Source organism: Saimiri boliviensis, chromosome 2, assembly GCF_048565385.1.
Source record: "Saimiri boliviensis isolate mSaiBol1 chromosome 2, mSaiBol1.pri, whole genome shotgun sequence".
Classification (NCBI taxonomy): Eukaryota; Metazoa; Chordata; class Mammalia; order Primates; family Cebidae; genus Saimiri; species Saimiri boliviensis.
Genome location: NC_133450.1, coordinates 179,839,971 through 179,856,686, shown reverse-complemented (window position 1 = coordinate 179,856,686; position 16,716 = coordinate 179,839,971). Strand labels below are relative to the sequence as shown.

The 16,716-nt window shown below is 37.7% G+C and overlaps 1 protein-coding gene across 2 annotated transcripts in view; it reads right to left on the bottom strand.

The window, feature by feature from the left end:
• The window catches only part of IFT74 (intraflagellar transport 74), a 110,735-nt gene that overhangs the window by 89,503 nt on the left and 4,516 nt on the right, over window positions 1-16,716 (bottom strand). For both annotated transcript variants that reach the window (XM_003939715.3, XM_074394949.1), the window contains exons 2-6: window positions 15,913-16,051; window positions 7,625-7,760; window positions 5,332-5,380; window positions 1,857-1,955; window positions 1,662-1,722 (exon numbers count right to left, since the gene is read on the bottom strand). In XM_003939715.3, coding sequence (XP_003939764.1) covers window positions 1,662-1,722; window positions 1,857-1,955; window positions 5,332-5,380; window positions 7,625-7,760; window positions 15,913-16,032 — 465 coding nt within the window. In that variant the 5' untranslated portion in view covers window positions 16,033-16,051. The remainder of the gene's footprint in view (window positions 1-1,661; window positions 1,723-1,856; window positions 1,956-5,331; window positions 5,381-7,624; window positions 7,761-15,912; window positions 16,052-16,716) is intronic.

The window sequence follows — 16,716 nt, the reverse complement described above, 5'->3', positions numbered from 1 at the left end:
TTTTGACAGAATGTACACAATATTTAGAGTAAAACATACAGGTGGTAGCAATTTGTATGTTAAATAATTAAATTTTAAAATTTTGAAGATGACAACACTCCATAAAGTTAAAATGTGTTTTTAAAGCAATGATCATTGACAGAATCATTGATAGGATAGGATTCATAGATTTAATGAATTTTAGCTGCTTTTAAAATTATTTAAATTACTACTTTAATATTTTTTAGGGAGAAAAGCATGTGTGCATTTGTGTATGTGTCAGTAAACATATTTTACAAAAAACATTGGAAGAATACATACTAATCTGTTAAGCTAAGTTATTTCTAGGGAGGGAAATGAAGCAGAAAATAAAGGGACACTTTGTTGTGCTTTTTATGGTTTCTTCTTTTACAATAAGAATGTATTCATGTATTATTTGATATTTTAAATAATAAATTAATAACTATGTTTTTTCATCAAATGTTTTGTTTTTAAAATTTTTACAATTTTTATTTTAGGTTCAGGGGTACATGTGCAGGTTTGCTGTACAGGTAAACTGTCAACAGTGGGGTTGACATGGGGGTTTGTTGTGCAGATTATTTTGTCACCCAGGTACTAAGCTAGTACCCAATAGTTACTTTTTCTGATCCTTTCCCTCCGTTTTTCCCATCTATGTGTTCTTATCATTTAGCTTCCACTTATAAGTGAGAACATGCAGTATTTGGTTTTCTGTTCCTGTGTTAGTTTGCTAAGAATCATGGCCTCCAGCTCCAACCATGTTCCTGCAAAGGACATAATCTTGTTCTTTTTTATGACTACACAGTATTTCATGGTATATATGTACCAAATTTTCTTTATCCAGTTTGCCATTGATTGGCATTTAGGTTGATTCTGTGTCTTTGCTACTGTAAACAGTGCACCAATGAACACACGTGTGCATGTGTCTTTATGGTAGAATGATTTATATTCCTTTGGGTATACACTCAGTTATGGGATTGAAGGGTTGAATGGTAGTTCTGTTTTCAGCTTTTTGAGGATTGCCACACTGCTTTCACAGTGTTTGAACTAATTTACACTCCTACCAACAGTGTATAAGCATTCCCTTTTCTCTGCAACTTCACCAGCATCTGTTATTTCTGACTTTTTAGTAATAGTCATTCTTACAGGAGTGAGATGGTATATCATGGTTCTGATTTGCATTTCTCTAATGATCAGTGACGAGCTTCTTTACATACACTTAGCGGGTGCATGTCTGTCTTCTTTTCAAAAGTATCTGTGCATGTCTTTTGCCTACTAAAATAATGTATTTTTTTTTTTTTTTTAGACGGAGTTTCGCTCTTGTTACCCAGGCTGGGGTGCAATGGCACCATCTCGGCTCACCGCAACCTCCGCCTCCTGGGCTCAGGCAATTCTCCTGCCTCAGCCTCCTGAGTAGCTGGGATTACAGGCACGCGCCCCCATGCCCAGCTAATTTTTTGTATTTTAAGTAGAGACGGGGTTTCACTATGTTGACCAGGATGGTCTCGATCTCTTGACCTCGTGATCCACCCGCCTCGGCATTCCAAAGTGCTGGGATTACAGGCTTGAGCCACCGTGCCCGGCCTAAAATAATGTATTTTTAAAGCAGTAGTAAAAACTAACGAAAATATTCACAGTAAATTCTCTTAGGAAAGATACAATACCATGTTGTAGTCTGCTAGTTGTCCTTGAAACTCTTTTATTTCAACAGCTAAAGTCTCGGCCCTGCAAGCATACAATAAATATGTTCATAAACATATACAAATAAGGAAATGAATATTACAAACAATATGGATAACTACAAATTTAGTATTATAAGTACAAAATACTGAATTAATACTGAATACTTTATTACTCACCTCTTTTCATATGACAAATACACTGAATTCTCTTGATTGTACATTTCTATTTCCTTCTGAAGTCTATTAACTTCAGTTGTAAGTTCACTTATTTTACTTCTATTTGAAAAGAAATAAGAATGTCAGCAATGCTTCTAATCCAGAAAACTCTAGTTAGGCAAAATTTAAACTTTTCATTAATATATAATAGTAACATAAATAGTTTTGTGAAGTTCACTAAAGAATGCAAAAAGTTTAGGAGGCTTCTTTCTTTCTTTTTTTTTTTGAGACAGAATCTTGCTCTGTCACCAGGCGCCAGGCTGGAGTGCAGTGGCGCGATCTCGGCTCACTCCTCCACCTCCCAGGTTCAGGCAATTCTCCTGCCTCAGCCTCCGGAGTAGCTGGGACCACAGGCATGTGCCACCACACCCGACTAATTTTTGTATTTTAGTAGAGACTAGATTTCACTATGTTGGCCAAGATGGTCTCTATCTCTTGACCCTGTGATCCGCCCGCCTCAGTCTCCCAAAGTACTGGGATTATAGGCGTGAGCACTGCCTGGCCTAGGTGGCTTATTGCATTAAGAATGAGGTCTATCCTGGCTGGGTGTGGTGGCTCATGCCTATAATCCCAGCACTTTGGGGAGGTCAAGGTAGGCAGATCACTTGAGGTCAGGAGTTCAAGACCAGCCTTGCCAAGGTGATGAAACCCCATCCCTCCTCAAAATATAAAAATTAACCAGGTGTGGTGGTACACGCATGTAGTCCCAGCTACTATGGAGGCTGAGGCAGGAGAACAGCTTGAACCTGGGAGGGTGGAGGTTCCAGTGAGCCAAGATCGTGCCACTACACTCCAACCTGCCTAGGAGACAGAGTGAGACTCTATCTCAAAAAAAAAAAAAGAGGTATATCTTATCCTATTCTACTCAACTGATCAGAAACTGACATAGATTCATAAAAAAAGATGAAATAGAACCAGAATGAAAGCATAGTCAAACTAGTACAAGCCATAGGCAGATTTCCGTGCCTAACTGTTATCATCACAGCTTCTGCTACCCTTTAGGACAGTTTCTCAACAGTAGCACTAACGACATTTTGTTCAGTGATTAGTACTTAGTGTTGAGAGATATTTTGTACACTGTAGAATGTTTACCAACATCCTGGGTCTGAATATTAGCAGCACTTCCTCCAACCTCACTTATGACAACCAGAAACATGCATAGAAATTATCAAATCTTCCTTGGCGGGCAAAATCACCACAAGGTAAGAACCACTGTGCTAGAGCCAGACAATTAGACAAACAGCTACAACTATTCTTTGATGTGGAAGCACAAATCCTGGAGGAGAAAGGCAATATAATCATTAGGAATAACTGTATTTCCTTTCCTTCTTTTGATTAAAAAGTGGCTGAATATCAGAGATACTAAACAACTGATGGCCTTACTATCTTTCTTACTAAGCTTTGAAAACAGATGAAGGAAAACCGTACATTTCTTTACTGCCTTCTAGGAGTTTGAAAATCAAAAGGATCCAGGTAACTGGGCACAGTGGCTCAGGCCTGTAATCCCAGCACTTTGGAAGGCCAAGGTGGGCGAATCATGAGGTCAGGATATCGAGACCATCCTGACCAACATGGTAAAACCCCAATTTCTACTAAAAATACAAAAATTAGCCTGGTGTAGTGGCGCACGCCTGTAATCCCAGCTGCTCGGAAGGCTGAGGCAAGAGAATCACTTGAACCTAGGAGGCAGAGGTTGCAGTGAGCCAAGACTGCTCCACTGTACTCCAGTCTGGTGACACAGCAAGACTCCATCTCAAAAAAAATAAAAAATGAAGAAAACGTAGCAGGGCTTTCAGGGCATAATGGAAGGGTGGATTAAACAAAAGAGAAATAAAGAGAAAGAAGATACAAATAATGTCCCAAGAAAATAAAGTAAAATGGAAAGATGGAGATAGGACAGTAGACAATATAAGCAGAGAAAATGCTAAGATTAAGAAAAAGTTGTTGATTTAGAGATTCATCCTTGGAGACACATAACAAAAAATTATGAGGTTGAGTGTAGTGGCTCACGCCTCTAATCCCAGCGCTTTGGAAGGCCTAGGCAGGTGGATCACCTGAGGTCAAGGAGTTTAAGACTAGCCTGGCCAACACAGTAAAACTCCATCTCTACAAAAATACAAAAATTAGCCAGGCGTGGTGGGAGGCACCTGTAATGCCAGCTACTTGAAGATTGTAGGCATGAGGCTGAGGTAGGAGAATCATTTGAAACTCGGGGGTGGAGGTTACAGTGAGGTGAGATCCCATCATTGCACTCCAGCCTAGGAGACAAGAGCAAAACTCTGCCTCAAAAAAAAAAAAAAAAGCGTATGAATTAATTAAAATTAGGCCACATTCATAGCAATTGACCAAATACATACTTATATAAAACTCTGCACAGAGACCTGGCAGGGTGGCTTATGCCTGTAATTCTAGCACTTTGGGAGGCCAAGGCTGGCAGATCACAATGTCAGGAGTACAAGACCAGCCTGGTCAACATGGTGAAACCCCATCTCTACTAAAAATACAAAAAAAATTAGCCAGAAATGGTGGCACACACCTATCATCTCAGCTACTTGGGAGGCTGAGGCAGGAGAAGGCCTTGAACCCAGGAGGTGGAGGTTGCAGTGAGCCAAGATCACACACCACTGCACTCTAGCCTGGGCAACAGAGTGAGACTTTGTCTCAAAAAAAAAAAAGCTATAAGGTCAGGTGTGCTGGTAGCTCATGCTTATAATCCCATAATCCCAGCACTTTGGGAAGCTGGGGCAGGAAGATCATTTGAACTGAGGAGTTCAAGGTTGCAGTGAGCTATGATCATGCCACTGCACTCCAGCCTGGGCAAGAGAGTGAGACTCTGTCTCTAAACTATAAATTAAATTTAATTTAATTTAAAAAGTATGCTATGGTTTGAACATTTGTGTCCCTCCAAAATTCATGTCAAAACTTAATCTCTAATGCAATAGTATTGAGAGGTAAAAACTTTAGGACATAATCAGGCCATGAAGGCTCTGCCTTCATGGATAGAATTAGTAACTTATAAAAGGGTTGAAGTAGCTAGGCACCTTTTGCCCTTCTACTCTTCTGCCATAAGGACACTGAAGCTGCTGGCACCTTGAACTTGGACTTCCCAGTCTCCAGAACAGTAAAAAATAAATTTCTATTACTTATAAATTATCCAATCTCAGGTATTTTATTACAGCAGCACAAACAAACTCATATACATGCAAATTCATAAAATTATAAATCTCAGCCTAATTATACTATCACATATATTTTACAGCATACCAAATTAACCAGAAATTATTGGAATACAAAATTCTTAGAAATCAATAGACACCTAATTATCCTAATAAGTACCATAGCTAAAATTTCATATTAAAGTTATATACTCTATTTTGACAGAATGTACACAGTATTTCAAGTAAAACATATGGATGTAAAGACATGTTTAACATACCTAAGAAGTCCGAGATAGTAAGACTTGTCTAAAATTTGCCTCTGGGGACCTAAAAAAATGTTTCAAGTGTTAGTGTTCAGTTTTGAAATGCCAACAAAATAGCAACTCCAAAGCACAATCAGAATTTCATTCCAAATTCTAAAGACAGTCTTCATGAATGCCCTAATGAATCAAGAAGAATCTGACATAGAAAAGAAAACTAGTATCTTAGAACCATGACACAGGGGAAGCTTCAATTAAAACTACAAGAATGGGGCTAGAAGTGGGGCTGTTAAGACAGTAGACTCTACAGAACAGGCTAATGGAATGAAAACTGAGTCTAAGGAAGCCTAGAACAGAGCTATCCAAAGTAACTTTCTGCAGTGACAGATATATTCTAAATTAACACTGTCCAATAAAGTGGGCAGTGGGACTATAGAGCACTTAAAATTTGGCTGGTGCTACTGGGGAACTGATTTAAATTTAAGTAGCTATTTCTGACTGTTGGCTGTCATATTAGACATGCAGACATTCCTCAATGTGAGAAAATGATTCTGATTTTTTAGTTTGTCTCAGAGACTTTTTTAGAAATGGTCCTACATTTCAGTAGAACTAAGAAAGTATTCCTAGGTTAAATGTCTTTTTTTTTTTTTTTTTTTTTTTTTGAGACGGAGTTTCGCTCTTGTTACCCAGGCTGGAGTGCAATGGCGCGATCTCGGCTCACCGCAACCTCCGCCTCCTAGGTTCAGGCAATTCTCCTGCCTCAGCCTCCTGAGTAGCTGGGATTACAGGCACACGCCACCATGCCCAGCTGATTTTTTGTATTTTTAGTAGAGACGGGGTTTCACCATGTCGACCAGGATGGTCTCGAACTCTCGACCTCGTGATCCACCTGCCTCGGCCTCCCAAAGTGCTGGGATTACAGGCTTGAGCCACTGCGCCCGCAGTTAAATGTCTTAAACCTGGTAAGAGATAAAGTGCCCTGCAAAGCATGAGAAGACTAGGTGTATTTACTAAAAGGTTTATGCTGAGTAGTAGAGGTAATATATTATACTGGGAAATGGGGCGCTAGAGAGAAAGTAAGAATGAAATTCACAGCAGATAGCTGTGTGTAGTGGTAATATGCAGAATTCTCTCATAAAAGGGCTTTGACGTATACTGGTAGAAACTAACAATCTTAAATTATATTGGTTCTGTTTTAAAGGATAAATTAATACAGAAATAAACATTTGATAATTTACTGTAGAATTTTAATATGTTTCTACCCTAATGTTTTAAAATAATATTAAACATATAAACATTGCTGTGCATACATTTTCAAAGATTAGTTAAGTGACTATGTAATTTTGAATTTTTTCATGGTACTCATAATCATTAAGCAAACATTTCTAAACAATCAATTGCTTTTAATATTTAGTGATCTAAATGTTATTAGAATGTAAATGAGAAAATTTAAGTTTCTTGAAAGGAATGATATACTATATTATAGAAAGTAGTATATATCATATGTTATAATTAATTTTGGACTAGCAGAATATCTTCATTCCTGATAAATTATCTGTCAAAACTACAGAAAACAGAAAACTCTAAAGCAGTTCATCACAGGCTACTGACCACTGCCTATAATTAAAACAACAACAAAAAAAAACGGTGTTTACCATACTTTGGTTTACATATACTACAGATCTAAATTTTAAACTATAATATATATTTGTATTCTTATGCTTCTCTAAATACATATACGGAAGCATAATGCGAGATTTAATATAAATCTACGTGTTAGCCTCATTTCCTTACATAAGTATTAGAACAGATACTAATTATTAGAAAAAAATAACATTTCTTGACTCACTCTCATAAATACACAAGTATTTTAAGTATCATTTTGATATAGTAACCATCCAAACGATTTTAGAGTATTTTTATATAGTAGTAAAAATCTTTCAATCTTGAACTTTTCTTGAGTATTATTTCAAAGTTCTTCAAGTTATACTACAGCTCCATGTCAGAAAAATGAAGATCGAAAGAGCTCACATCGTACATAGCTAATTCAGAATGTTTTTCCATGTTCATTCTGTTGTTTATACCTTACAATAATTTTGTGAATTAAATAACAATTAAATGCTATAATTCTGATGACATGCCATAATTTCACGTAATAATTCTTATATGCTATAATTCTGATTTAATAAAATGGTACTGTAATACTATACAAAATATACTCAACTTTCTCTTTCCTTTTCTTTTATTGTTCACAATTATTTATTTCTTACAAAACACAGACCCAAGTGGATACTCATCTTAAAATAGGTACCTTTCATCCCAGTTTTCATTCCAGTCAAACCTTGCTGTGTCACAGGACGATCGGCCACTTTGATTTGAGAAGACAGAACTCCACCCGTCCCTATGGGACCACCACGAGAACCTGGCCTTGCTGTCCCAGGTGGCATCTAAATGACAAAAAAGATTTCATTTTTAGTAAACTGGAAAAAACACTGTACATCCGCTATTGTAAGACTGCAAAGACAACACTCAAATTACAATTAAATTTATCTCTTCTTTGGAGCATATTCTATAGCTCTTTGAAGCCTGACAGTTGTAGTTTTTAAGTGGTCTTCTGTTGGATGGCTTTGTTGTTTGTACATTAACTGTGTTAAATTCAACTTTTGTGCCCTTAATAATGTCTAACAAGTCTTTTTTTTCATATTTTCCTTTACACTCTCTGGGCTCTCTGAAGTCTCCTTAGAAAAATCAACAGTTCAAATAGACTGCTCAACTTTCTTGCTACAGATTGCACTCTTAGTGCCAAAATATCTCTGGATATTATTTTATGTCCTGGAAAGACACATTAAAGAAAAACAAATGAAAACAAAACAAAACAAAACAAAAAAACACACCAAAATTTACTTGATTTGTAAAAATTTCCTTATTTTTTAAATGTCTGAATTATTAAATACTGTTATTCAATTTATTAGCATATTTATTTAACATTTAATGTTCTATGAATATTTAAAAATACATTTCATGAAAATTTTAAATTCTATAGTAGATATTATTTATAATACCTCAAAACGGGAAAGGAACTAAATGTCCACAGTAGAAAATGGTTAAATAAGTTACAGTATATAAAAAGGGCAGTTTAAGTTGGGTGTTGTGGCTCACACCTGTAATCTCAGCACTTTGGAAGGCCAAGGCAGGTGGGTCACTTGAGGCAAGAAGTTGGAAACCAGCCTGGCCAACATGGTGAAACCTCATCTCTACTAAAAATACACAAGTTAGCCAGGTAAGGGTGGCACACGTCTGCAATCCCAGCTACTTAAGAGGCTGAGGCATGAGAATCGCTTGAACCCGGGACATCAAGGCTGCGGTGAGCCGAGATCATGCCACTGAACTCTAGCTTGGGTAACAGAGACTCAGCCTCAAAATAAATAAATAAAATAAATAAAAATAAAAAGGCAGGCCAGGCATGTTGGCTCATGCCTATAATCCCAGCACTTTGGGAGTCCAAGGCGGGCGAATCATGAGGTCAGGAGTTTGAGACCAGCCTGGCCAGCATGGTGAAACCCTGTCTCTACTAAAAATACAGAAAATTAGCTGAGCATAGTGGTAGGTGCCTATAGTCCCAGCTACTCAGGAGGCTGCGGCAGGAGAACCACTTGAGCCTGGGACACAGAGATTGCAGTGAGCTGGCATCATGCCACTGTACTCCAGCCCTGGCAACAAAGCAAGACTCCGTCTCAAAAAATAATAAATAAAATAAATAAATAAAAAGGCAGTTTACAAGATAGTATTTATAATTCTGTGTTTGTTTATTTTAGAGACAAGAGCTAACTATGTTACTCAGGCTGGTCTTGAACTACTGGCCTAAAGAGATCCTTCTGCCTCAGCCATCCAAGTAGCTGGGAATACAGGTGCAAGTTACTGTGCCTGGTTCATAACTCCACTTTTTTATTTATTTATTTTTATTTATTTATTTATTTATTTATTTATTTATTTATTTATTTATTTATTTTGAGACGGAGTTTCGCTCTTGTTACCCCGGCTGGAGTGCAACGGCGCGATCTCGGCTCACCGCAACCTCCGCCTCCTGGGTTCAGGCAATTCTCCTGCCTCAGCCTCCTGAGTAGCTGGGATTACAGGCACGCGCCACCATGCCCAGCTAATTTTTTGTATTTTTAGTAGAGACGGGGTTTCACCATGTTGACCAGGATGGTCTCGATCTCTTGACCTCGTGATCCGCCCGCCTCGGCCTCCCAAAGTGCTGGGATTACAGGCTTGAGGCACCGCGCCCGGCGAACTCCACTTTTTTAAAACAAAAAAGGCTGGAAGTTTGGGCATGGTGGCATGCACCGACAGTCCCAGCTACTTGGTGAGGTCTGAGATGAGAGGATTGTTTAAAATCAGGAGTTCGAGGCCAGCCTGGAGAACAGACCATCTTTTAAAAAAATAAAGAATAAAGATAAAAATAAATTTTTTAAAAACTATATGAAAAATAGTAATTATGATCTATACATAATGATATTATAGTTGATTTTTCTTTTCTCCTTTATACAATTTGGCATTTACACCTTATTACAGTGAGTATATATTACCTTTAAAAATTAAGAGAAAATAAGAAAACTTTAATCATGTGAAAACAAATGGATATAAATCCATCATAAGATGATGATGTAAGTACTAAAGGGCTTACATTATTAAACAAGTATTCATATTATTACGCAATATGATTCTCTACTTCAGATATGCAAAATCCAATATAACATTATATACCCTCAGGAAAGGCCAGAAGACTCCCTTTATGCCAGTTCATATAATACATTCAGGTATGAGAACATAAAATAGACAACCTGAAACTGTTCCAAAATAACTGTCCTTCATCTAGTTATCTTCCTTACTCTCTTTTCTCCCCATCTCCATCAAAGAGTAAAGTAGAACATTAAATGTGGGGTAAAAATTTTAGATCGGGGTTAAATACCACCACTGCTATTCATTTTTATTGTTGCTAATTATCTTAGCTCACAGCTTTAATCCAATCAGACAACACTGGTAACATAGTTCTTAAGTGGTTCTAAGAATTACTTGGCAATTATTTTGAGCACAGGGGCCAGGAATAGTACTAATACTAGAGAATGTGTTGGACACAGGAAGAATGTCAACTATAAATTCAAATGAAATGAGTTAAGGGTTAACCCAAGTGATCTTTAGAACAGAATGTTAATTCTCTTCCTGGTAAATTTTCTAAATAATTTCTTCTTTGGCTTTATGCAAGTATAATTGTGAGAGCTACTCAACTAATTATACTACGTTTTGTTTTCCATTCACCAGATGAAAGTATAGAGAAGAACATGTAAGTTAAAACTATACACGTTAAAAATAATGAAGTGAATGCATACATGCTCACTTGGCAACATATTTATAATATATTGCTGAAAGAAATGGATGAGAAAAATAACGATGTGTAAGTAATATCTTGATTTTAGAATAGCCCAAAGTCATACAAACTCTGTATGTATATGTGTGTGTTCATATATGCATTAAAAAGGGCCAAGCGTCATGGCTCATGCCTGTAATCCCAGCATTTTGGGAGGTCGAGCCAGGTGGATCATGAGGTCAGGAGTTTCAGACTAGTCTGGCCAACATAGCAAAACCCCGAATCTACTAAAAATAAAAAGAAAAATAAAAATTAGTCAGGTGGGCCGGGCGCGGTGGCTCAAGCCTGTAATCCCTGCACTTTGGGAGGCCGAGGCGGGTGGATCACGAGGTCAAGAGATCGAGATCATCCCGGTCAACATGATGAAACCCCGTCTCTACTAAAAATACAAAAAAATTAGCTGGGCATGGTGGCGCGTGCCTGTAATCCCAGCTACTCAGGAGGCTGAGGCAGGAGAATTGCCTGAACCCAGGAGGCGGAGGTTGCGGTGAGCCGAGATCGCGCCATTGCACTCCAGCCTGGGCAACAAGAGGGAAACTCCGTCTCAAAAAAAAAAAAAAAAAAAAAAAAATTAGTCAGGTGTTGTGGCATGTGCCTGTAATCCCAGCAACTCAAAACGCTGAGACATGAGAATCGCGTGAACCCAGGAGGCATATTGCAGTAAGCCAAGATCACACCGTTGCACTTCAGCCCAGGCAACAGTGCAAGACTCCATCTCAAAAATAAATAAATAAATGCATTAAAAAGTCTAGAAGATACTGTTGATAGTGGCTATACCTGCAATAGGGAGGAACTCTCATGTTTCTCCACTGTTTGTATTTTTTTTTCTTTTTGAGACAGAGTCTCGCTCCATTGCCAGGCACCAGGCTGGAGTGCAGTGGCACGATCTCAGCTCACTGCAACCTCCACCTCCTGGATTCAAGCAATTCTCCTGCCTCAGCCTCCCAAGTAGCTGGGACTACAGGCGCATGCCACCACACCCAGCTAAATTTTTTATTTTTAGTAGAGACAGGGTTTCACCATGTTGGCCAGGATGGTCTCGATCTCTTGACCTTGTGATTCGCCCACCTCAGTCTCCCAAAGTGCTGGGATTATAGGCGTGAGCCACCGCGCCCGGTCTGTTTGTATGTTTTTTCTTTTCTTTTCTTTTTTCTGTTGCTATAACATTGTTTGTATGTTTTATACAAGCATTACTATTTTTTAAAAATGCAAACATTAAACAATAAACTGCATTAAATGCAAACAAAAATGTAAACATTACATAAACATTAATGTAAACCTTAAATGAATGATTTTTTTTTTTTGCAATGACTTTACCACAGCATATTACCAGAATGTCTAAAGTCAAAGTGATTTTTTTTTTTTTGAGATGGAGTCCCACTCTGTTGCCCAGGCTGGAGTGCAGTGGCATAATCTCGACTCACTGTAACCTCCACCTCCCAGGTTCAAGCAGTCCTCCTGCCTCAGCCCCCCAGTATCTGGGATTACAGGCACACACCACCAAGCCCAGCTACTTTTTTGTATTTTTAGTAGAGATGGGGTTTCCCCATGTTGGCCAGGCTGGTCTCAAATTTCTGACCTCAGGTGATCCACCTGCCTCAGCCTCCAAAAGTTCTAGGATTACAGGCATGAGACACCGCACCCAGCCAAGGAAAGAATTTTAAAATTAGTAAGAGAAAAGTATCTAGTCACTTATAAAGACAATCCTATCAGAATAAAAGCAGACTTTTCAGTGGAAATATTACATGCCAGAAGAGAATCAGATGTCATTCTCGAAGTACTAAGAAAACAAACAAACAAAAACTGTCGGTCAAGAATTTTATATCCTGACAGAATAAGATTCATAAATGAAGGAGAAATAAAGTATTTCCAAGACAAGCAAATGCTGAGGGAATGTGTTACCAGTAGGCCTGTCCTACAGTAAATGTTCAAAGGGGTCTTTAACATAGAGATTAAAGGTGGATATACAGTATCTCAAAAACACACAAAAAATTTAATTCATAGTTCTTATAAAACAATCACAAAGGAGGAGGACAAAATAATTAAATGTCAATATAAAAGAAATTCATCAACCCATAAAAAGAGAAAAAGAAATAAATAATTCAACTTAAAAACAACAAATAAAATGATAGGAACAAAGCTTCACATCAATATTAATCATAAATGTGATGTAAATGAATTGAGTGATTCACTTAAAAGATATATATTAGCAGAAGATTTAAAGACGAAATGGCCAGGTGTGGTGGCTTACACCTGTAATCTCAGCACTTTGGGAGGCCAAGGCTGGTGGATCACCTGAGGTCAGGAGTTCAAGACCAGCCTGGCTAACATCATGAAACCCTCTCTGTACTAAAAATACAAAAATTAGCCAGGTGTGGTGGTGTGTGCCTGTAATTCCAGATACTTAGGAGGTGGAGAAAGGAAAATTGCTTGAACCCAGGAGGCAGAGGTTGCAGTGAGTCGAGTTCACACCACTGCACTCTAGCCTGGGCAACAGAGACTCTGTCTTAAAATAAATAAATAAACAAAAACAACACCCAACTATATCCTGCCTATCAGAAACGTATCTAGTCTTAAAAGACATATAAATCAAAGGGATTTGGGTGTTTCTCTTTGCTTCTTTGTTTGTGTAATCAGTGCTCTCAGTTTAAAACAATGGGTTTTAAGAAATGATGTGCAAGCCTCTTGGTAAAAATAAAAGGGTGGGAAATCAATACCTAAAACTTCAGAAATTATACAAACACATATAAATTAGACAGCAAACTCCTGAACAACGACTGGATCAATAAATTAAGACCGAAATGTAAGAAATTTTTGAAACAAATGAAAAGGAAAACAAAATATACAAAAACCTTCAGGATACATCAAAACCAGTGCTAAGAGGAAAGTTAACAGCATTAAATGACTACATGCAAAAAGCAGAAAGATTACAAATTGATGACCTAATATCACACATCAAGGAACTAGAAAACCAAAGCCAAACCAAACCCAAAATTAACAAAAGAAAATAAATAACAATGGTCAGAACATAACTAAAGATCAAAATTTTTAAAATTACAAGTAATCAATGAAGCAAAAAGTTGGTTTTTCAAAAAGATAAAGTTCATAAACCACTAGCTAGACTGACCAAAAAAGGAAAAGGAAAGATCCAAATAAATACAATCAGAAATGAAAAATAATTCTTCTGGATCTTATCCAAGACCATCAAAGTGATCCCTCTACAAGTCTACAAGAGCAACAGCATTACTGGGCATGTGGTATCCCCTAATGCAGACATAGCTGCAGTGACCAAAAATGTAACTGACAACACCCAAATCTCTTTGAATACCTAGAAAGCCTTCCCAAGAAGAATGTGTACAAACAAGCCCAGACTAAGAAGATTATATTAAGTTTCTCTTGCCTTACTTCTTTGTGCCATCAGTGCTCTCAGTTTAAAACAATGGGTTTTAAGATATCATGTGCAAGCCTCTTGGTAACCTCAAAGCAAAAAACATACAACACACACACACACACACACAAACTACCACCAGAGAAAATCACCTTCACTAAAAGAAAGACAGGAAGGAAGGAAAGAAGGAAGAGAAGACCACAAAACAATCAGAAAACAAAACAAAAGAAGTAAGTCTTGAATGTAAATAGAATAAACTCTCCAATCAAAAAAACACAGGGTGGCTCAATGGATAAAAAGACAAGATCCAAAGATCTACTGCCTAAAATAAACATGCTTTACCTATAAAGATATATGGATCGTAAATATGGGGATAGAAAAATTTCATACAGGTCACGTGCAATGGTTCATGCCTATAATCCCAGCACTTTGGGAGGCAGAGGTAGGCGGATCTCTTGAAGTCAGGAGTTTGAGACCAGTCTCGGCCACGTGGTAAAACCCTGTCTCTACAAAAAAAAAAAAAAAAAAAAAAAAGAAAAAGAAAAATACAAAAATTAACCAGGCAAGGTGGCATGTGCCTGTGTCCCAACTACTCAGGAGGCTGAGATGGGAGGATTGCTTGAGCTCAGGAGGTTGAGGCTCCAGTGAGCCAAGATTATGCCACTGCACTTCAGCCTTGGGAATAGACTGAGACCCTGTCTCAGAAAAAAAAAGAAAAAAGATACTTCATACAAATGGGAATCAAAAAAAAAAAAAGAGCAGGAATAGCTATACTTAAATCACACAAAATAGATTTCAAGACAAAAACTATAAAAAGAGATAAGGGTATTTCTAGGTGCGATGGCTCATGCCTATAATCCTAGCACTCTGGGAGGCCGAGGCAGGCAGATCACCTAAGGTCAGGAGTTTGAGACCAGCATGACCAACGTGGAGAAACCCCGTCTCTACCAAAAATCCAAAATTAGCCAGACACGGTGGCACATGCCAGTAATCCCAGCTACTTGGGAGGCTGAAGCAGGAGAATCGCTTGAATCTAGGAGGCAGAGGTTGCGGTGAACTGAGATCTTGCCATTGCACTCCAGCCTGGGCAACAAGAGCGAAACTCTGTCTCAAAAAAATAAAAAAAAGATAAGGATATTAAATGATAATAAATGGTGGCTCAATTCAACAAGAGAACATAGGGATTGTAAATATATATGCGCCCAACGCTGGAATACCCAGACACAGAAAGCAAATACTAAAGCTAGAGAGAGAGACAGACCTTGGACAGTAATAGCTGAAGATTTCAACACCCTATTTTCAGCACCAGACAGATGATCCAGACAGAATATCAACAACAAAAATATCAGACATCATCTGGACCAAATGGACCTAACAGATATTTACAGAATATTTTATCCAATGACTCAGAATACATATTCTTCTCAGCACATGGATAATTCTCAAGAATAAACCATATGTTAATCCACAAAACAAGTTATAACATTTTTTAAAACTGAAATTATATCAAGTATTTTATCTGACCATAATGGAATAAAACTACAAATTAATAACAAGAAGAATTTTGGAAACTATACCAACACATAGAAATCTGTTTCTGAATGACAAGTGGGTCAATGAAGAGATTAAAAAGGAAATTTTTTAAAACACTTGAAACAAATTATAATGGAAACACAACATATCCAAAACCTATGGGATACAGCAAAAGCAGCCCCAATCTTCTGGACTCAAGTGGTCCTCCCACCTTGGCCTCCCAAGATAAATAGATTTGTTTCAAACTTACTGCAGTTGCCACTCGAATATTTCCTGATAGGGGTCGTATCCCAGAAGGAGGCCTTCCAGTTAACCCAACTCCACCTCGTGAAACAGGGCGAGCTGCTGAAGCTTTGTGATTGCAGGCCATTATTTGTTCACTTTAATCACTGTTTGGAAGCAATAAATAGTTCAATTGCCTTTTGATATCTTCCCTAGAAGACAAATGACCCATCATACCCTTACATTTAATTTACAACAACCGTTCTTGAAAATTGTCACTACAAGGCTAACTATGCTTTACTTTTGTTCTAATCTGACATCAGTGCTCCATTTAGAAATGAGATTGTTTCTTGCAACATTCCTTCTTCATCTTTCTATTATCTTACCAAAATGCAAGCTCCTCTAGTTATCTGCCTCTTTAGTTGTCTCATCCCATACTCTGGTAACTTTTCTCTCTTGGCATATCCAACATTTTTCTTTGCTTCCAATCTTTTCTCTGCACTTTCTGGTCCACGATTAATTCTCTTATATTCTGCATTTGTTGCAAAGACTTCCTATTTTCTTAACTTTAACAGAATCTTGGCTTCCCCTGAGAGAACACTTTCAGTAGTCAAAATGTTTTAGCTTCCTGTCTCATAATTTTAAAGCAAAGGAGGTGGCACTCTTCTTGCTCCCCAGTGTCACTTTTAAAACATTCTTCCACACCTTTAAAAAAATAAACAAGATTCACGTCCTTTGAGGATCCAGGAATATAACAATATTGCCTTCATCTTTGCTGATTGCTGGTAATTAGTGACTTCCTAATCTCTCTAAGGTATTTTGCACAGAGTTC